The following is a 22,305-nucleotide window of genomic DNA, read 5'->3' as shown; positions in this document are numbered from 1 at the left end:
GCGTGGATAAAAGAAGCGCATAGCAGTGAGCTCGGCTCGGCTCAATCCCGCAACCCGCGCCGCGGCGAGCGGAGGAGTGCGCGAGGGCTTCTTTTCTTCTCAAGCTTCAATAGCACGAGGGAGAGAATCCCTTATAAACCACTCCAACTCTCTTTCCACTAGCATGATGGAACCCACCACCTTGTCATGCCACCTACATGGGCCTTAGAGATTAAATCTGAAATTATCATATGGGCTATGGGCTCTAGGCCCATCTCATATTTCAACAAATACTACTCGTTCTATCCAGGTTTACAAGGTGTGCGGGTATCTTTTTACGACTTTGATTTGAATACCGAAATATGTGTTTTTTGTCACTGAAAATATACGATTCCAAACATCATTTCAATATGATTCCAAACTCCATTTGAACATGATTCTGTTGATATGTTTTTATGTGATATAACATATGTTGATATGTTTTTATGTGATATAACATATGTTGATATGTTTTTATCATTGTTGAGGAAATTAACTGGTAGTTGCTTGGTTGACTGGTGAGTAGGGAATTAATTGGCTAATCAGCAAGTTAATCAGTTATTTAATCAATTAATCGGACGATTTATCGGTTTATAGGCTACTCAGTGACCCTACGAGTAGGGATTAATCGGCAAGTTAACTGGTTAATCGGATGAATTCTTAAACAGGGGTTTTTATGTGATATAACCTATATTTCGTTAGTCAAATTGACGACCTAACCACAAAGATGCCTATAAATCCAGACAGGAGTACAACTTTAGCCCACAAAAGACCGTCTTACACGGTATAGACCAGAACATGTGCATTGAACACCTAGCAGTGCCCGCTTTACAGACTGACGAGGCTATATCGCCTGAAACAACAAACAGATCTCTAAGGTCAATCGAAGGAAACACTGATAAATCACATAATCCCAGGGAAGTCTAGGGTTTAGACGACTCGAAGACCAGGACACGGTGGGGAATCACTGCCGACACTTGCATAGGCACCACAGGGTGGATAGATGAAACATGAAGAAAGTCACGGCAATTTGATAGAATGGAATGGAACTAGGTTGAGAGGGTTGGACTATTTGGGATGAAATAGCCCATCTTCTCAGACAGCACATCCATGCCGTCGGCGTTAACCGGCTCGTCGTTCTCACCGCTGAGCCCTTTGTTCAGCAGCTCCTCCCAGAAATTATCATGGAACAACCCCGGGACTCTGTTCTGCTGCGCTTCACATGTACCGAGACCAAAATCCTGTGGCTCTGTTACGCCGTTAGCGTCGATGCCTGAGCCGTTGAGATCAGCTGGAATCCCATCAACAAGGAGTTCCACTGAACATTCCAGGTCAGGTGGAATCCCGTCATCAAGGAGTGCCACTGAACCTTCCAGATCTGGTGGGATCCCATCAGCAAGGAGTTCCACGGGCACCGGCACTGACCCCTCGGCAAGAAGTTCCACTGACCCATGAGAATCAAACACAACAGGCGACTCTTGCTCCAGGTTGCTGCTACTAGCGCCCACGGCATAAGCTTCAGGTCCACCGTCGATGCGGCGCCTCCTTTTCTTCGAGATAGCGTCATGGAGCTCCTTGCTCATCTCATTCTTGGCAATCAGTTGCTTCAAGAATTCAGGGTTCCGCAAGATACGTGCCATGAATGAAGTCATCTGCTGCTGCTTCTGCTCGGTTCCACGTAGCCTATCCTCCATGGCTTTCAGATGCACCTTCATGTTCTGCTGTTCCTGCCTTAGCTTCACCACTTCTGCCATCAATAGCTGTTTGTCCCTTTTCAGCCGGTCGATCTCTGCATCATATCCGAAGTGCCCCACTTCAAGGTAAGATCCAAGGGACTGCTGATTTGAAGCAGTATGAGCGGGAGGCTTTCGACGCCTGATGTTCTTCAGCAGGTGCCTCTGTCCCCGTAGGAAACCCTCATTGGCAAACTCCCATCGGTCAGGATCCACCTTTCTGAAGCCCTGAGAAGCCAACAAACAACATAACAGGGAAAAGTTACTTCCAGGAGATTTTCTCATGCAAGTTTGGATCAAGATGTTAATTCTTTCTCAACATAAGACAAACAAGACATTATAATTACAGTTACTTCTTTCCAGATCATAAGAGATAGAAATGTAACAGGGTATCTTCTGGTTACCTCTTTAGAACGTGTTTAAGTTCATTTTGCATCATTTCAGTTGTATCTTCACTACATTGTTTCAAAAAATCATCTTTAATCTTCATTCTTTCTTCCTTTCAAGGAAAAAAATGAATATATAGTCAAAAATAAAAGAACTGTCAATTCTTCTATCTAGAAGAATAAAAGATGTACCGTGAAGATATTGAACCCATTTTAGAATACAACCTTTATTCAGTGGCAAAAGTAAAAAATGAGAGGAATGCATATTAACCACTAAACAGGGAGAGAAGGTAACAGCAGTACTGCACAGGGAAATATGAAGTGGGGGCACGTATGCAGGTTTCAATATAGGCAATAACAACAACAAAGCCTTTAGTCCCAAACAAGTTGGGGTAGGCTAGAGGTGAAACCCATAAGATCTCGCAACCAACTCATAGTTCTGGCACATGAATAGCAAGCTTCCACACACCCCTGTCCATGGCTAGTTCTCTGGTGATCTCCAGTCCTTCAGATCTCTCTTGACCGACTCCTCCCATGTCAAGTTCGGTCTACCCCAACCTCTCTTGACATAATCAGCATGCTTTAGCCATCCGCTATGCACTGGCGCTTCTGGAGGCCTGCGCTGAATATGCCCAAACCATCTCAGACGATGTTGGACAAGCTTCTCTTCAATCGGTGCTACCCCAACTCTATCTCGTATATCATCATTCCAGACTCGGTCCTTCCTTGTGTGGCCACACATCCATCTCAACATGCGCATCTCCGTCACACCTAATTGTTGAACATGTCGCCTTTTAGTTGGCCAACACTCAGCCAGTGGCGGAGCTACATGGGGGCCAACCTGAGCCATGGCCCCCCAGGCTCACGAGAAAACATGTAGATACTCCTTTGTGTTAGGCATATTTTCCATTAAAAATCAGCTAAAATAGTTATGTTTGCCCCCCCTCTAGCCCATGCCCCCCCCCCCCCCACAATTTTGGCTTAAGCTCCGCCACTGCACTCGGCGCCATACAACATTGCAGGTCGAACCACCATCCTACAGAATTTGCCTTTTGGCTTTTGTGGCACTCTCTTGTCACAGAGATTGCCAGAAGCTTGGCACCACTTCACCCATCCGGCTTTGATTCGATGGTTCACATCTTCATCGATATCCACATCCTTCTATAGCACTAACCCCAAATATCGAAAGGTGTCCTTCTGAAGCACCACCTGCCTATCAAGGCTAACCTCCTCCTCCTCCCCCTCCTCCTCCTCGTGCCTAGTAGTACTGAAACCGCACCTCATGTACACGGTTTTAGTTCTACCAAGTCCAAAACCTTTCGATTCCAAGGTTTGTTTCCATAGCTCTAACTTCCTATTGAACCCCGTCCGACTATCATCGACTAGCACCACATCATCCGCAAAGAGCATACACCATGGGATATCTCCTTGTATATCCCTTGTGACCTCATCCATCACCAAAGCAAAAAAGATAAGGGGCAGGTTTCAATAGAGGCAACGAAGGAAAAATGAGGTGGTGCTACGCACAATCTTTTTGGCCCTATCCTGGTTCGAACTGCTTATTGTTGCAAAATTCGTCCAATGTGCAACTAGCTTCACTTTACCTGATGGTAAGTGAATTTACTCATAACTACACACTAGCAGGGTACAGAAAACTGAAATGCACACACACAGAATTAACATTTTGCTCACAAGAATGTTGTTTTCCTTTTTATGGTAACATGAGCAAAAAAGTACCATAGGGGAGTAATTCTGAGAAACTGTTAAAATACAGCTTTTACTTATATCTGAATGTAAGTTCACTTAACTAGAGTTTTCCAATATGCTGCTTCATTAACTTAAGTTTTTCTGCTTGGGATTCCCTATGCTTTTCTATACAATAATATGTATCCGTGTTCACTTTTGGGAGTTAGCTTTTGCTTGTTCTAATGTAATGCCAAGATGTTCTTAAGTAGTACAATAAATCTAATCATAAAGAATGAGACCTGATATCCATACTATTCACGAGACTTTTTTTTTAGAAACACAGTACAAACACAGACACTCGCATACACACATACACTTACCCCTATGAACGCACACTCGCACACCCTACCCCTATGAGCACCTCCGAGAGACCGAGCCAGCAAATCTAACCATCTGAGCCACGCTGACTAGTTAATACTCCCTCCATATCACAAATAAGTGAAGTTTAGACACTGACATGGTTTTCAAGATGTAACTTTGACCAGTAATTTATAATGCAATATACGTACAAAATTTTAGAAAGTAGATTCTAGAAATACTTTTCGAAACAAATATATACATACAAATTTTTATTTTCATTAAAATGATATTTGTAGTCAAAGCTCTATTACTTTGACTTAGGGTATGTCTAAAACGTCACTTATGACATGGAGGGAGTAACATACAACAATCTTCAACCTCCAGTTATTTATTTTTAAGCATTTCACCAAATTGGCAAAAAAAGGAGGGAGGTTGCAAATGTAACCACTGCATGGTGGTGAAAGCAGGTAACAGCACAGTGCAACAGCCATACGAATTATGAAGGTGGGCATTTGATAAGTGACATATGACCTAAGATGGCACCATGCACATGCTCCCAAAGAAGTCAAACAATGTGGCACACCATGAATATATTCCAATTGCTGTTAATTCAGGAAGTGGGAGCTCTAATATGAAGGCATGAAGTACACAATCGTACAACAAATGCAAGAAAATGTTGCGGTTGATTATCTTATGAATATTATCTAAAAAAATATGACAGTAACAAGGTAAGGATAAGTGCATGTGGAACAGAGAGAATAAACTTTCCTCGGCAACTCTTTTCTTTTGATGATGACATAAGGTTTATTATCCAGCACATCCAGCCCAACAAGTAAAGTTTTGTGAATGTGTTGGCTTCTTCTTAACTGAAGTTTATCAGCCAGGGATTCCAATGCACTTCTCTACATAAATATTGTGCATTTGGATACATGCCATTCCTACGCATTTCCGGGATTTAGCTCTGCTTGTTTAGTGCAATACCACCAATTTTCTGAAGTGCAAAATGTCCTAATCATGAAGAACAAGAGATGATATCTCCACTGTTGAACCAGAATAGTTAATAGTATTATGCAGTTGCAATTGACTCTTTTTCTGTACTTGTCTTCACCAAATTTGGCAACACAATCTCAATGGCTACAGTCCCACAGCATTGCATTTGGGAGCTTCGAGAAGATGCAAAAAAAGCAGCTACACTCACAGCGGCATAGAGGCATCACAAATCAGCTGCTGCATTGCAAATCTGCAAGAGGAATCAAGGGAATCAGGCTTGGTGGCTTACATAGGTGTTGAGCTGCCTGACAAAGCTGGAGAAGTTGCTGTGCTTGAAGTGCCTGGGTAGTAGCACCGTGGCGAAGGCGTGCGGATCCCACACCACGAAGCTGTTGTTGCCGGAGCTCCACGACATGATGCTGTCGGTGTTGGGGTCATCCACCATGTCGTAGGTCTTCGTCAGGAACGGCGGCGGCCCGGCGTCGTGCAGCCCCTCCATCGGCCTTGGCGCCGCCCTGGCCCCCGGCGAATCGCCTCTCCCGTGCGCACCCTCCTCCTCCTCCTCCTCCTTGACCAGACTCGGCACCGGGTCCATGCCCCCCAAACCCCCAAGAACCCTCCCTCACAAGGAACCGCACCGCCCAACAAGATAAGGCGGGGGAAATCGCGCTACGGACACGTCGAAACCGTATCGCTCCAACCCGCCGGAAGCGCACGCGAAAGCAGCTGATGGGGAAGTCTGCGGCGGAGCTCCCGCCGGGATGGGATGGGATCGGTCTCTCCTCTCGGCGGCGAGGGGAAGAGGAGCGGCGGGGAGGGGAGCGGAGAGGAGAGGAGAGAGATTGCTATTTTGGGAATGGAGCAGGGGTTTGGAGGAGGATGAAGGGTGCGGGTCGGGCACGTGTCGGGACCCGGGCTCGACGCGGGCCTCGCATGGGCCGGGGCGACAAGTGTCGGTGTGTCTGGCTCTGCAGCTGTGTGCAGCTGTGTGCTCTGGTCACGATAAGCGGCACAGCGGTGGGGAGCGGTCAGGTTTTTTTTTTATTAATGGCGAGTGATAGGCGCCGGTTGGCCGGCTCAAATTTAAGCCAGTCGCCACGCCGGTCGTTTGATTCGCTCAATAATAATCGTTCAGATTGGATCTTCTCTCGTGCGCACTTCAATCCTCCTCCTTTCTCGCGAGTACGAGTTGTGGTTGACACCAGACCTGTCCAAACGGGCCAGCCCAGCACGGCACGGCCGGCTCATCGTAATCGTGCCTGGCCCGGCACGGCCCGCTAGGGCACGATTACTATACGGGCCGTGATGTGCCGGTCCGTGTGCTGCGCCTTCATGCCCAGGCACGGCCCAGTTAGTAAACGGGCCGGCACGTTGGCCCATTTAGGCCTATTGGGCTATATCTTAGGTATACATATATAAAAAAATCTAACAATTATATCAAAAATAAACGGGTTGTGTCGTGCCGGCCCGTGTGCCCATGCTCCAGGCCCAGGCACGGCCCAAGACGTGTCATGTGCCGGGCATGGCCCGTTTAGCCCGTGCCGTCCTGGCCCATGGTGGGCCGTGCCGGCGTGCTCGCGGGCTGGCCCGTTTAGCCTGGCCCGTTTGGCCACCCATAGTTGACACACACGCATCCTCCCATGGCGCCCCTCTCTCTTTTCCAACCCTTGCGAAATACCTCTGCCCCATCATCACAGCTCCACACGACATGTGCAGCTCCGGCGAGTAGCAGGATTGGCCGCTCAAAGTGCAGCACCCCCGCTGACCCCCAAGGTTGCCGCTCACCATGGTCGCATCGCCCCCAAGGTTGCAACGCCGCAGTTCTTGTCATCGCCGGCACAACACCGCGCCACCCCGCTACACACTAGATCACGTCGCCGCACTTGTAGCACCGTGGTAGCCGTGAAAAAAGGTTGTAGCAAATCATCAACGGTTGTATAAAAAATCCTCGATGGTTGCTGCTCGTGGATCGCAGCTGAGACATAAAATGGTTGAAGCTTTTTTCAATGTCAGTTCCAGCTTTGGTCACCGGCGGTTGCAACTTTTCGTCATCGTCCATGGCTTCTATCGTCTATGGTTGAAATAAAATCTTCACCGGTTGAAGATTTTCTCATCGCCGGTTGCAGCTTTCATCGTTCATGATTGTAGCATTTGTCGCTGGTTGCAGCCTTTGTCGTTCATGGTTTGTAGCATTTGTTCGCCATCGACCGTCGTGCTTCTTGTCAAATGGTTGTAGCTCCTCAATGCGCCGTTTGCAACACATGTCGTAGTTCTAGCAAAAATCTCTATCGCGATGCTGCAATAATTCACCATTGTTGTACCCCAAACGTCGATCGGTTCCAGCAAATTTCCATCATGGTTCTAGCCCCGATGTCATCCAATTCCAGCGTGCGGTCGCGCATCTCCAAACTCTGGTTTGCCAGTTGCAGCTACGGCTATCGCTGGTCGCCCCTGCCTGGCTTGTCGGTCGCAGGATTTGGTGCTCGCCCCATCGCGTGCGGCCATGGCGACCTCTCCCAGTCGTCATCCTACAGACCTGCTAAAGCACGCTATGAGCCTAAGAAAATGGTGGTTAGCAGTTGGGCACGCGGCAGCACTCAAGCTCACCAGCCGGTCGTGCTTCTCGGGGGGGGGAGGAAGCTGGTGAGCAAAAGAAGAAAGGGAAGAGGTCGGTCGGGCCATGAAGGGAAGAAGAAGATAAAGAGAAAGAAGAAAAAGCTAGGGATCATGCACGAGAGACGCACGATCTCATCGATCGAACTCGCGCGGTGCGACCGGCCCAAGACTCGCCCGGTTGGTCGTAGGAACGTTTCCCTTTTTTAATCAACAAGAAGAGAGCTTGCCGGCTCCATTATTACTCATAAACCCAGCTTTATATGATGCAAGGTGCTTAGTAAAATAAATCAAGTTTTTCTGAAGCACCGGTGCTTATCTCTAGAGGAAGGGTGCCTAAGTAAGCATCTATCATCTACAAATAAGTGCTGGTGCTGAAGAAAAATCAGTTTATTTTTGTAAGCATCACCTCTAAGCATCCTGCATTGTACAAGGCCTAAAGAAGTCTGAGACAGGATGTCCAACAATGACTTAAAAGTGAAAGGCACCAAAGTGCCAAAAAAACACCTAAAATGAAGGAGTCACAGCGTTACCAAAATACAAAATGACCATTAAAGACATGCGGAACAAAGGAACCAGAGCAGCTAAGAATAAAATTATAAGCCAGGATAGCAGGACACCAAGCGGTCTTGGAGCATATCTAAAGTAGATGTTGGGCTGAGTATCCAGCCAACGCTTTACTTGATCCTCAACAGTGAGGGGTAGGTGTTATCTCTCACCTCCACTCGATTAGGGACGCGTTTGGTAGCCTGCATTAGTGAAGGAAATATGCCCTATAGGCAATAATAAAGTTATTATTTATTTCCTTATATCATGATAAATGTTTATTATTCATGCTAGAATTGTATTAACCGGAAACATAATACATGTGTGAATACATAGACAAACATAGTGTCACTAGTATGCCTCTACTTGACTAGCTCGTTTATCAAAGATGGTTATGTTTCCTTGCCATGGACAAAAGAGTTGTCATTTGATTAACAGGATCACATCATTAGGAGAATGATGTGATTGACATGACCCATTCCGTTAGCCTAGCACTTGATCGTTTAGTATATTGCTATTGCTTTCTTCATGACTTATACATGTTCCTGTAACTAAGAGATTATGCAACTCCCGTTTACCGGAGGAACACTTTGGGTGCTACCAAACGTCACAACGTAACTGGGTGATTATAAAGGAGTACTACAGGTGTCTCCAAAGGTACATGTTGGGTTGGTGTATTTCGAGATTAGGTTTTGTCACTCCGATTGTCGGAGAGGTATCTCTGGGCCCTCTCGGTAACGCACATCACTATAAGCCTTGCAAGCAATGTAGCTAATGAGTTAGTTACGGAATGATGCATTACGTAACGAGTAAAGAGACTTGCCGGTAATGAGATTGAACTAGGTATTAGATATCGATGATCGAATCTCGGGCAAGTAACATGCCGATGACAAAGGGAACAACGTATGTTGTTATGCGGTTTGACCGATAAAGATCTTCGTAGAATATGTAGGAGCCAATATGAGCATCCAGGTTCCGCTATTGGTTATTGACCGTGAATAGTTCTAGGTCATGTCTACATAGTTCTCGAACCCGTAGGGTCCGCACGCTTAACGTTACGATGACAGTTTTATTATGAGTTTATATATTTTGATGTACCGAAGGTTGTTCGGAGTCTCGGATGTGATCCAGGACATGACGAGGAGTCTCAAAATGGTCGAGACATAAAGATTGATATATTGGAAGCCTATATTTGGATATCGGAATTGTTCCGGGAGAAACCGGGATTTTTTCGGAGTACCGGGGGGTTATCGGAACCCCCCCGGGGGTTATTGGGCCTACATGGGCCATGAGGGAGAAGAGGAGGGCCGGACAGGGCAGGACGCGCGCCCCCTCCCCCCTAGTCCGAATAGGACAAGGAGGGGGGCGCCGCCCCCCTTTCCTCTTTCTCCTCCCCCCTTTCCTTCTCCACCAAGGCAAGAGGGGGGAGTCCTACTCCCGGTGGGAGTAGGACTCCTCCAGGCGCACCCCTTGGGGGCCGGCCGCACCTCCCCCCTCCCTCCTTTATATACGAGGGCAGGGGGCACCCTAGAACACATAAGTTGATCTTCGTGATCGTTCCTTAGCCGTGTGCGGTGCCCCCCTCCACCATATTCCACCTCGGTCATATCGTTGTGGTGCTTAGGCGAAGCCCTGCGTCGGTAGAACATCATCATCGTCACCACACCGTCGTGCTGACAGAACTCATCCCCGAAACCCTGCTGGATCGGAGTCCGGGGATCGTCATCGAGCTGAACGTGTGCTAAACTCGGAGGTGCCGTACGTTCGGTGCTTGGACCGGTCGGATTGTGAAGACATACGACTACATCAACCGCGTTGTCATAACGCTTCCGCTTATGGTCTACGAGGGTACATGGACAACACTCTCCCCTCTCGTTGCTATGCATCACCATGATCTTGCGTGTGCGTAGGAATTTTTTTTAAAATTACTACGTTCCCCAACAGGGGTATCAGAGCCAGGTTTTATGCGTAGATGTCATATGCACGAGTAGAACACAAGTGAGTTGCGGGCGATATAATTCATACTGCTTACCAGCATGTCATACTTTGGTTCAGTGGTATTGTGAGATGAAGCGGCCCGGACCTACATTACGCGTACGCTTACGCGAGACTGGTTTCATCGTTACAAGCACTCGTGCTTAAAGGTCACTGGCGGGTGTCTGTCTCTCTCACTTTAGTTGAACCGAGTGTGGCTACGCCCGGTCCTTGCGAAGGTTAAAACAGCACCAACTTGACAAACTATCATTGTGGTTTTGATGCGTAGGTAAGAACGGTTCTTGCTCAGCCCGTAGCAGCCACGTAAAATTTGCAACAACAAAGTAGAGGACGTCTAACTTGTTTTTGCAGGGCATGTTGTGATGTGATATGGTCAAGACGTGATGCTATATTTTATTGTATGAGATGATCATGTTTTGTAACCGAAGTTATCGGCAACTGGCAGGAGCCATATGGTTGTCGCTTTATTGTATGAAATGCAAACGCCCTGTAATTGCTTTACTTTATCCCTAAGCGGTAGCGATAGTCGTAGAAGCAATAGATGGCGTAATGACAACGATACTACGATGGAGATCAAGGTGTCGCGCCGGTGACGATGGTGATCACGACGGTGCTTCGGAGATGGAGATCACAAGCACAAGATGATGATGGCCATATCATATCACTTATATTGATTGCATGTGATGTTTATCTTTTATGCATCTTATCTTGCTTTGATTGTCGGTAGCATTTTAAGATGATCTCTCACTAAATTATCAAGAAGTGTTCTCCCTGAGTATGCACCGTTGCGAAAGTTCTTCGTGCTGAGACACCACGTGATGATCGGGTGTGATAGGCTCTACGTTCAAATATAACGGGTGCAAAACAGTTGCACACGCGGAATACTCAGGTTAAACTTGACGAGCCTAGCATATAATAGATACGGCCTCGGAACACGGTGACCGAAAGGTCGAGCATGAATCATATAGTAGATATGATCAACATATTGATGTTCACCGTTGAAACTACTCCATCTCACGTGATGATCGGACATGGTGTAGTTGATATGGATCACGTAATCACTTAGAGGATTAGAGGGATGTCCATCTAAGTGGGAGTTCTTTAGTAATGTGATTAATTGAACTTAAATTTATCATGAATTTAGTCCTGGTAGTATTTTGCAAATTATGTTGTAAATCAATAGCTTGCGTTGTTGCTTTCATATGTTTATTTTGATATGTCCCTAGAGAAAATTGTGTTGAAAGATGTTAGTAGCAATGATGCGGATTGCTGAGGTTTATCCTCATTGCTGCACAGAAGAATTATGTCCTTAATGCACCGCTAGGTGACAGACCTATTGCAGGAGCAGATGCAGACGTTATGAATGTTTGGCTAGCTCAATATGATGACTACTTGATAGTTTAGTGCACCATGCTTAACGGCTTAGAATCGGGACTTCAAAGACATTTTGAACATCATGGACCATATGAGATGTTCCAGGAGTTGAAGTTAATATTTCAAGCAAATACCCGAGTTGAGAGATATGAAGTCTCCAACAAGTTCTATAGCTAAAATATTGAGGAGAATTGCTCAACTAGTGAGCAAGTGCTTAGATTGTCTGAGTACTAACAATCGCTTGAATCAAGTGGGAGTCAATCTTCCAGATAAGATAGTGATTGGCAGAGTTCTCTAGTCACCATCACCAAGTTACTGGAACTTCGTGATGAACTATAATGCAAGGGGTGACGAAAATGATTCCCGAGCTCTTCGTGATGCTGAAATCAACGAAGGTAGAAATCAAGAAAAGAGCATCAAGTGTTGATGATTAACAAGATCACTAGTTTCAAGAAAAGGGCAAAGGGAAAGAAAGGGGAACTTCAAGTAGAATGGCAAGCAAGTTGTCACTCCCGCGAAGAAGCCCAAAGCTGGAACAAAGCCTGAAACTGAGTGATTATACTGCAAAGGAAATGGTCACTAAAAGCGGAAATGCCCTGAATATTTGGTGGATAAGAAGGATGGCAAAGTGAACAAGGGTATATTTGATATACAACTTATTGATGTGTACCTTACTAGTGTTTATAGTAGCCCCTGAGTATTTGATACTTGTTCGGTTGCTAAAAATTAGTAGCTCGAAACAGGAGTTACAGAATAAATACAGACTAGTTGAGGGTGAAGTGACGATGTGTTTTGGAAGTGGTTCCAAGATTGATATGATCATCATCGCACACTCCCTATACTTTCGGGATTAGTGTTAAACCTAAATAAATGTTATTTGGCGTTTGTGTTGAGCATGAATATGATTTGATCATGTTTATTGCAATACGGTTATTCATTTAAAGTTAGAGAATAATTGTTGTTCTGTTTACATGAATAAAACCTTCAATGATCATACACCCAATGAAAATAGTTTGTTGGATCTCGATCGTAGTGATACACATATTCATAATATTGATGCCAAAAGATGCAAAGTTGATAATGATAGTGCAACATATTTGTGGCACTGCCGTTTAGGTCATATTGGTGTAAAGCGCATGAAGAAACTCCATAAAAATGGACTTTTGGAATCACTTGATTATGAATCATTTGATGCTTGCGAACCGTACCTTTTGGGCAAGATGACTAAAACTCCATTCTCCGGAACAATGGAACGAGCTAGTGACTTATTGGAAATAATACATACCGATGTATACGGTCCAATGAGTGTTGATGCTCGTGGCGGGTATCGTTATTTTCACCTTAACAAGATGATTTGAGAAGATATGAGTATATCTACTTAATGAAGCACAAGTCTGAAACATTTGAAAAGTTCAAAGAATTTCAGAGTAAAGTGGAGAATCATCGTAACAAGAAAATAAAGTTTCTACGATCTGATCATGGAGACGAATATTTGAGTTACGAGTTTGGTTTTCAATTAAAACAATGTGGAATAGTTTCACAAACTCATGCCACCTGGAACACTACAACATTATGGTGTGTCCGAACGTCGTAACCGCACTTTATTGGATATGGTGCAATCTATGATGTCTCTTATCAGTTTACCACTATCGTTTTGGGGTTATGCATTAGAGACAGTTGCATTCACGTTAAATAGGGCACCATCTAAATCCGTTGAGACGACACCGTATGAACTATGGTTTAGCAATGAACCTAAGTTGTCGTTTCTTAAAGTTTGGGGTTGCAATGCTTATGTGAAAAAGTTTCAGCATGATAAGCTCAAATCCAAATCGGAGAAGTACGTCTTCATAGAATACCCAAAAGAGACTTTTGGGTACACCTTCTATCACAGATCGAAGGCAAGATCTTTGTTGCTTAATATGGATCCTTTCTATAGAAGGAGTTTCTCTCGAAAAAAAGTGAGTGGGAGGAAAGTAGAACTTGATGAGGTAATTGTACCTTCTCCCTTATTGGAAAGTAGTTCATCACAGAAATCAGTTCCAGTGATTCCTGCACCAATTAGTGAGGAAGCTAATGATGATGATCATGAAACTTCAGATCAAGTTACTACAAAACCTTGTAGGTCTTCCAGAGAAAGATCCGCACCAGAGTGGTACGGTAATCCTGTTCTGGAAGTCATGTTACTAGACCATGATGAACCTACGAACTATGAGGAAGCGATGATGAGCCCAGATTCCGCGAAATGGCTTGAGGCCATAAAATCTGAGATGAGATCCATGTATGAGAACAAAATATGGACTTTGATTGACTTGCTCGATGATCAGCAAGCCATGTTAAATAAATGGATCTTCAAGAGGAAGACGGACACTGATAGTAGTGTTACTATCTACTAAAGCTCGACTTGTTGCGAAAGATTTTCGACAAGTTCAAGGTGTTGAATGCGATGAGATTTTCTCACTTGTATCGATGCTTAAGTCTGTCTGAATCATGTTAGCAATTGCCACATTTTATGAAATCTGGCAAATGGATGTAAAAACTGCATTCCTCAATGGATTCTTTAAAGAAGAGTTGTATATGATGCAACCAGAAGGTTTTGTCAATCCTAAAGGTGCTAACAAAATGTGCAAGCTCCAGCGATCCATCAATGGACTGGTGCAAGCATCTCGGAGTTGGAATATATGCTTTGATGAGTTGATCAAAGCATATGGTTTTATACAGACTTTTGGAAAGGCTTGTATTTACAAGAAAGTGAGTGGGAGCTCTGTAGCATTTCTGATATTATATGTGTAAGACATATTGTTGATCGGAAATGATATAGAATTTTTCTGCAAAGCATAAAGGAGTGTTTGAAAAGAGTTTTTCAAAGAAAGACCTCAGTAAAGCTACTTACATATTGAGCATCAAGATCTATTGAGATAGATCATGACGCTTGATAAGATTTTCAATAAGTACATACCTTGACAAGATTTTGAAGTAGTTAAAAATGGAATAGTCAAAGAAAGAGTTCTTGCCTGTGTTGCAAAGGTATGATATTGAGTAAGACTCAAATCCCGACCACAGCAGAAAATAGTAAGAGAATGAAAGTCATTCCCTATCCATTCAGTCATAGGTTCTATAAAAGTATGCCATGCTATGGACCAGACCTATTGTATACTCTGCCCTGGTTTGGCAAGGGAGTACAATAGTGATCTAATAGTAGATCACTGGACAGCGGTCAAGAATATCCTTAGTGAGGACTAAGGAGATGTTTCTCGATTATGGAGGTGATAAAAAGAGCCCGTCGTAAAGAGTTACATCGTTGCAAGCTTTTACACCAATCCAGATGACTCTAAGTCTCAATCTGGATACATATTGAAAGTGGGAGCAATTAGCTAGAGTAGCTCCGTGCAGAGCATTGTAGACATAGAATATTTGCAAAATACATACGGCTCTGAATGTGACAGACCCGTTGACTAAACTTCTCTCATGAGCAAAACATGATCATACCTTAGTACTCTTTGGGTGTAAATCACATAGCGATGTGAACTAGATTATTGACTCTAGTAAACCCTTTGGGTGTTGGTCACATGACGATGTGAACTATGGGTGTTAATCATATACAGATATGAATATTGGTGTTAAATCACATGATGATGTGAACTAGATTATTAACTCTAGTGCAAGTGGGAGACTGAAGGAAATATGCCCTAGAGGCAATAATAAAGTTATTATTTATTTCCTTATATCATGATAAATGTTTATTATTCATGCTAGAATTGTATTAACCGGAAACATAATACATGTGTGAATACATAGACAAACATAGTGTCACTAGTATGCCTCTACTTGACTAGCTCGTTTATCAAAGATGGTTATGTTTCCTAGCCATGGACAAAAGAGTTGTCATTTGATTAACGGGATCACATCATTAGGAGAATGATGTGATTGACATGACCCATTCTGTTAGCCTAGCACTTGATCGTTTAGTATATTGCTATTGCTTTCTTCATGACTTATACATGTTCCTATAACTATGAGATTATGCAACTCCCGTTTACCGGAGGAACACTGTGGGTGCTACCAAACGTCACAATGTAACTGGGTGATTATAAAGGAGTACTACAGGTGTCTCCAAAGGTACATGTTGGGTTGGCGTATTTCAAGATTAGGTTTTGTCACTCCAATTGTCGGAGAGGTATCTCTGGGCCCTCTCGGTAATGCACATCACTATAAGCTTTGCAAGCAATGTAGCTAATGAGTTAGTTACGGAATGATGCATTACGTAACGAGTAAAGAGACTTGCCGGTAACGAGATTGAACTAGGTATTAGATATCGATGATCGAATCTCAGGCAAGTAACATGCCGATGACAAAGGGAACAACGTATGTTGTTATGCGGTTTGACCGATAAAGATCTTCGTAGAATATGTAGGAGCCAATATGAGCATCCAAGTTCCGCTATTGGTTATTGACCGAGAATAGTTCTAGGTCATGTCTACATAGTTCTCGAACCCGTAGGGTCCGCACGCTTAACGTTACGATGACAGTTTTATTATGAGTTTATATATTTTGATGTACCGAAGGTTGTTCGGAGTCTCGGATGTGATCCAGGACATGACGAGGAGTCTCTAAATGGTCGAGACATAAAGATTGATATATTGGAAGCCTATATTTGGATATCGGAATCGTTCCGGGAGAAACCGGGATTTTTCCGGAGTACCGGGGGGTTACCGGAACCCCCCCGGGGGTTATTGGGCCTACATGGGCCATGAGGGAGAAGAGGAGGGCCGGCCAAGGCAGGCCGCGCGCCCCCTCCCCCCTAGTCCGAATAGGACAAGGAGGGGGGCGGCGCCCCCCCTTTCCTCTTTCCCCTCCCCCCTTTCCTTCTCCACCAAGGCAAGAGGGGGGAGTCCTACTCCCGGTGGGAGTAGGACTCCTCCAAGCGCACCCCTTGGGGGCCGGCCGCACCTCCCCCCTCCCTCCTTTATATACGGGGGCACGGGGGCACCCTAGAACACATAAGTTGATCTTCGTGATCGTTCCTTAGCCGTGTGCGGTGCCCCCCTCCACCATATTCCACCTTGGTCATATCGTTGCAGTGCTTAGGCGAAGCCCTGCGTCGGTAGAACATCATCATCATCACCACGCCGTCGTGCTGACGGAACTCATCCCCGAAACCCTGCTGGATCGGAGTCCGGGGATCGTCATCGAGCTGAACGTGTGCTAAAATCAGAGGTGCCGTACGTTCGGTGCTTGGATCGGTCGGATTGTGAAGACGTACGACTACATCAACCGCGTTGTCATAACGCTTCCGCTTACGGTCTACGAGGGTACGTGGACAACACTCTCCCCTCTCGTTGCTATGCATCACCATGATCTTGCGTGTGCGTAGGAATTTTTTTTTAAATTACTACGTTCCCCAATAATTAGGTCGGGTCAGGCCCGCGCGGAATGAAAATGGGTTGTTTGGATGCCTGTGTTTACTGTTTGTCCTGCATAGGATGAACCTCAAAGCACCCTTAGCCTGGCCCGCTAGGAATGGCCGAATCGGCCGTTTCCAGCGAGCCAGGCTCGAGCGATGAAGGGGAGGGGTGTCGGTGCCAAAACCGACGGGTAGGGGGGCCCAAGCTGTATGTCTAAAGATCTATGGTAAGTATGATCAAAAGGACACGGTGTTTACCCAGGTTCGGACCCTCTTAATGTAGGTAAAACCCTACTCCTGCTTGATTATATTCGATGAATACATGGGTTACAAGAGTTGATCTACCTCGAGATCGTAATGGCTAAACCCTAGCCTGGCTAGCCTATCAATGTTGTGATCCTGCCTTCGATCTAACCCTCCGGTTTATATAGATACCGAAGAGGCTTAGGGCTGTACAAAGTCGGTTTAACAGAAAGGAAATAGTAGATCCGGACACCTAAACTTGCCATCCACGTATATGGGAGTCCCTACCGGACACGAGAAGTGGTATTCTACCTTGTATCTTGACGGCCCATCAGTCCGGCCCATATCCAATAGACCGGACGCCCGAGGACCCCTTAGTCCAGGACTCCCTCTGTAGCCCCTGAACCAGTCTTCAATGATGACATGTTCGGCACGCAGATTATCTTCGGCATTGTGAGGCGGGTTCCCTGAACAATATATGTCAGCTTACCTCCATAGAAGAACTGTGTTCGGCCTTCCATAACACAGCCCTTAGCCGCGAAGGCAGGATATAAAAAATAGGAATAGTGTCTTTACTGACAACTTTTTTCGGCGAAGCGTCAGACTTGACCCTTCTGTGTTTTGAACTGTTTTCACACCCTGCGTTCCGTGTTTCGAGGCCAAGCCCTATTGGCCCGTCCTGTCAAAATAGAGATCGTGCCCACTTAATACCGGATTGCTCATCAATAAAACTTGGATAACCCAACCGTTTACGGCGCACACTTTCATTGGGAATAGGCGAGTTTCAATGCACAAGTGGGGGAATGGTTGCATTTTTACTGCCTATAAGAGGGCAATGGATTTCTCCTTTCTTCCCCACGCCTTCCAATCTCCTTAGCTTCCAACCTCCCAAGCTATCAGCACCCGAAAGGTTTTCGTCTTCCTCACCACACTACAAGAAAATTGAGATACTGTGACGAAAATCCTTGTGACGATGGTTGACAACATCACAAAAATATCTAATGTGTGATGTTTTGGAGGTCGCGTCACTGATTGTTGTAAAAACAGTGACGGTTAATGTCATTGAATTACCTAAGCAGCTGAGTGCCACCTGGCTGCCAATTTCTATGACGTTTTCATAATTTCCATGATGACCTACTACAGTCACTGATTATTACAACTATGCGACGCTCATTTTTTTTCATCGTGTAACTACTAGCAGTGGAACCCACCATAGAAGCTTCACGGGTTATTGAGCAGTAGGACCCACGCGTCAGCGTATTTTTTGTGTGACCCATGTGTGATTTTATTTTTTGAGAAATAGGACCCATGTCTGAATGTTGGTGGTTGGACCAGCCATGGTAATTTCATAGGTTATTGAGCGATGCAAATTTTTTAATAGTTTGGGTTGCTTACCACATTTATGTCACGTGGTAAGCGATGCAATTATTTTTGTTCAATATAATACAAAAAAGTAGTGGCAAGAAAAAAGATTATTTGTGTTGTTCGTGAACCCATGAATATGGCGCTGTAGTTGTTTCGTTCTATCTCAAAAAAGGGAATATACAGGAACACAACATACATGATACATGGTACGTGGTACATGCTTTTTATTTTTATTTTATCAGATTACATATACATGGGACCTCGTACATGTTTTTTACTTTTATTTTATCAGATTATATACATGGTACAAGGTACGTGACGTTTTTTAATCTTTTGATCAGGTGATCAGATTATACACTGATCGCAAAAAAAAGATCAGATTATACACTGATCGCAAAAAAAAGATCAGATTATACACGTACATGCCCGCAAAAAAAAATATATTATACACATACTATTTTTTGTGTTAAAAAACCCCACTATTTTTTTTGACGTGAGCGTGCCAAACCCCTTTTTTTAAGAATCGTTCCAAGTAGATTTGCTCTCCGGCGCGGAAAGAATGGAAACCCAAACTGATTTTAATTTGCTAGGCGGGGTTGGCAATTATTTTTGGAGCGATCCAATCTCGCACCGTCCTCTTGGTTTCTCAATCCCGATCCAATCTTCCAATCCCCTTCGCCGCTCCTCTCCCACGTTCCCACTCCCGTCCACCTCCGCCGCCCCCACCATCGACGCAACAACTGCAGCCACCGCCGCCATCGGGTCCCCGAGGAAGCCTCCTGCAACGGCGACAGTCGGGCCGGGAGGAAGAGCCCGCCGTGCGCCTGCTCTTCTCGACGCTCTCGGGACGCTCGTCCATGGCGTGATCTTCGCAGCAGCTCCCGCGTTTCTTCCCCGACGCTGCGCTCCGGAACGCGGCCGACCCCTCCAGCACGTTGACGCACGCGTCACTACCTTCGTGGCCCTCCTCCAACGTCCACCGCGGTGGGAGCAGAGGTGCAGCCCTGCCACGACGGACACCTCCTTCCCGCGCTCCCCCCGCCTCCCGGCGTCTGATGGTCGTCGTCAGCCACCACAGTGGGCAAGGCCAACCTCCACGACGACTAGATCCGCCACCACCGTCACGACGATGGCCGTCTTCCACGGCCACCCCCTACCCGCCTCACTGTCGGATCAGTCGTCCAGGGACTCCACCCGCGCATGGTGAGGAGATCCCCTTTTCTCTGTCTATTTCCCCCTTTTTTTAGGATATTGAGTGAACTTTTGATGTTTTGATCTACTGATGAACTAGGTGATGTGAAATTTGTGAACTAATTAGCTTACCATAAGTTAATGAACACTTAATTCATACTGCTAGAATTTTGTGATATATAGATCAGCACCTTCTGTGATTTGGGGACACTTTTTATGTGCCAAGCAGAAATATTCCAGCAGTTTGTTTGTGCAGTACATCAGTTTTAGTATCATCACTTTGAGAAATATATTATACTAGTGCAACCTGTATTCAAGGGCGGAGCCCCTAATAATTCGCCCCCCTCAATGAATTGGAGCACGTAATATCAGTAGGATACGAATTAATCACCGTGTACTAATGGTTCTATGTATGCACCAAGGCCCCACTAAAAAAAGCCAATGATTAAGCTATTGCTGTATTTAGCTTCTCCATCTCGTTGCTCATGACCCAGCGTCGTAGTTTCTCTAAAAAAGCCTAGCACCGCACGTTAACTCAGATCGATGGGCCCATCATTGTGAAAGTGGATTCGCCCTATTTGTGTATGAGTGAGCACCGCACGTCGCCGATGGATTTTACGCCAGCTGCTACGGTGCTAGTCACGGGGGGCTCTTAATGCTGTCGCGATGCCAAGCTGATTTTCCCAAGTAGATTGATCTTTAAATCTGAATGTATATAGGTGCACAGACCTACTAGTAGCTAGTTCATTTCAGTATGAATTTTAATCTACTAATCTGGTTTTCCTCATACATTGCATAATAGCAGCAAAATGAATCACTAATTTGGTGTATATCTTTTTAATCCGCGTCTGGTAATTCTGATTAGTCTAAATTCAATCAATACCCATTCACTTACTTGCGCATTTGTTAGCATATAATTCATGCTTGAGTTAACAATCCAATTCTAATGTTGGAGCAAACTTAGTTCGTGTTTGTTTAATATGGGTGAGCTGAGGCCCTAATGGTTGGATGTTAATCCAAAGACAGAAAAATGCCAAAATAAAAATACAAAACTTACAATTGGCACATCCTTACATAACTTTGTTATGACACAAGAACGAAGGGAAGGACACAAACAATAATTGATACCAGATATTATGTGATGTTTTATCTTTTATGCGATCATATTTTGCTTCACCTCCTCATGTCTAAATCCTAGCTTCGCCCATGCTTATATTTGCATTCTAAGTTTGTTACTTTATCACATTCATGTGTGCATTAGGAAAGTAAATATTCACATGTAGAATGGTTGTAGAATGGCTACATCGGTTAAGGTCCAAGTCCAAACAAATTTAAGCAAAATTCATTTAGTTTGTGTTGATAACCATAGGATGGAAGGTATTTTGGAAATTCATTTGGTTCTATTCCCTGTCATCTTTTGCAGTTTCACATAATACAATCATGCTACTAGTTTTGTAGATTGAGGGAAAGGATGGCATTTCTTGAGGAAGATAAAGGCATGGTTGATGCGTGTGCTAGGCCAAGGGATGCACATATTGTAAGTTCTTTATCCATTATAACTCTAGCTCTTGGTTATGCATGTTCTTTAACCATTATAACTAATTTATGGGTTTATTGTTTTATTGGCCCTTTCGCATGCATGCCTAAGACATTTAATAATGTACTTTTCTATTTTAGATTCCTAATTTGATACATTGTTGTGTTTTTTTTTCATCTAATGAAGATGCAATGCTATTGTGTTTCGCTAATTCATAGGCATTGGGAGGACTTAATTGTGAGACTTGAAGCACAAGAGAGAGTGCTTGAAGAGATGGAGAAGAAACAACAAGAAGAATTTGAAGCTGTGAAGAAGAGCCAACAAGACAAGAGTGAAGCCGGGGGAAAGAAGCAACATGAAATGGATAAACTAATGGCTTTTTCTCTCAAGTGCTCAAGCAACTTTAGTCTGAGTCCAAACCTGTGTGACTGATTTGTGGTTATCTAAATGGTACTTTGCAACTTGTCTATTGTAGCGAGTGCTAAAACTTGTGAATTTGGCTAAGATGATTGCACTTATAATGTGATTTGTCTTTTATTTAAACTTATAATGTGATTTTGATCTAATTTATTTATATATTATGCATTTGGAATATACTTGATTTGGCTGTTCATTGTAATTAAGTTTTGAAATGAATTAAATATATCATGATGATGTCAACTCAATCAATGAATATTATGCTAGTTCAATGAAAACAATTCGGACGTTTACAGCTATGCTGATGTGGAATCACATTAGTGACGTTGCTCTGACATTGCATGGCATATTTTCATACAGCATGTGACGTTTATTGGCCGTCACAGGAATACCAAGTCCATGACATTGTAGAAAACGTCATCGAAGGTCCCATTTGAAAGACATTTAGTG

General features: G+C 44.4%; 1 protein-coding gene and 1 long non-coding RNA gene across 5 annotated transcripts; one reads left to right on the top strand and one right to left on the bottom strand.

Annotated features, from left to right (window-relative positions):
• Positions 1-752: 752 nt before the first annotated feature.
• On the bottom strand, positions 753-6,047 carry LOC123043551 (heat stress transcription factor A-2b). The gene is made up of 2 exons (XM_044466044.1): positions 5,463-6,047; positions 753-1,979 (listed from the first exon to the last, which is right to left on the bottom strand). Exons 1-2 carry the CDS (start codon positions 5,766-5,768, stop codon positions 1,068-1,070), a joined length of 1,218 nt encoding a protein of 405 aa, XP_044321979.1. The 5' UTR covers positions 5,769-6,047; the 3' UTR covers positions 753-1,067.
• A 13,220-nt stretch (positions 6,048-19,267) lies between these two features.
• On the top strand, positions 19,268-21,985 carry LOC123043550 (uncharacterized). 4 transcript variants are annotated; one of them, XR_006419320.1, is made up of 3 exons: positions 19,268-19,913; positions 21,352-21,438; positions 21,657-21,985. It is a non-coding gene; the product is annotated as an uncharacterized lncRNA (long non-coding RNA). The 4 variants fall into 4 exon arrangements; XR_006419322.1 differs by having other exon boundaries at positions 21,325-21,438; XR_006419321.1 differs by having other exon boundaries at positions 19,270-19,913; positions 21,360-21,438.
• The last annotated feature ends 320 nt before the right edge of the window (positions 21,986-22,305 follow it).

Source organism: Triticum aestivum, chromosome 2B (assembly GCF_018294505.1).
Source record: "Triticum aestivum cultivar Chinese Spring chromosome 2B, IWGSC CS RefSeq v2.1, whole genome shotgun sequence".
Taxonomy (NCBI): domain Eukaryota; kingdom Viridiplantae; phylum Streptophyta; class Magnoliopsida; order Poales; family Poaceae; genus Triticum; species Triticum aestivum.
Note: the sequence above shows the minus strand (reverse complement) of the source record. Positions and strands in the feature narration are given on the sequence as shown.

What these genes read in the sequence shown, in the direction of transcription:
- LOC123043551 (XM_044466044.1), bottom strand. Translation starts at nt 5,768, where the DNA reads ATGGACCCGGTGCCGAGTCTGGTCAAGGAGGAGGAGGAGGAGGAGGGT. An exon ending in TCAGGCAGCTCAACACCTAT is followed by an intron (nt 1,980 to 5,462) that starts GTAAGCCACCAA and finishes TTGGCTTCTCAG; the next exon opens with GGCTTCAGAAAGGTGGATCC.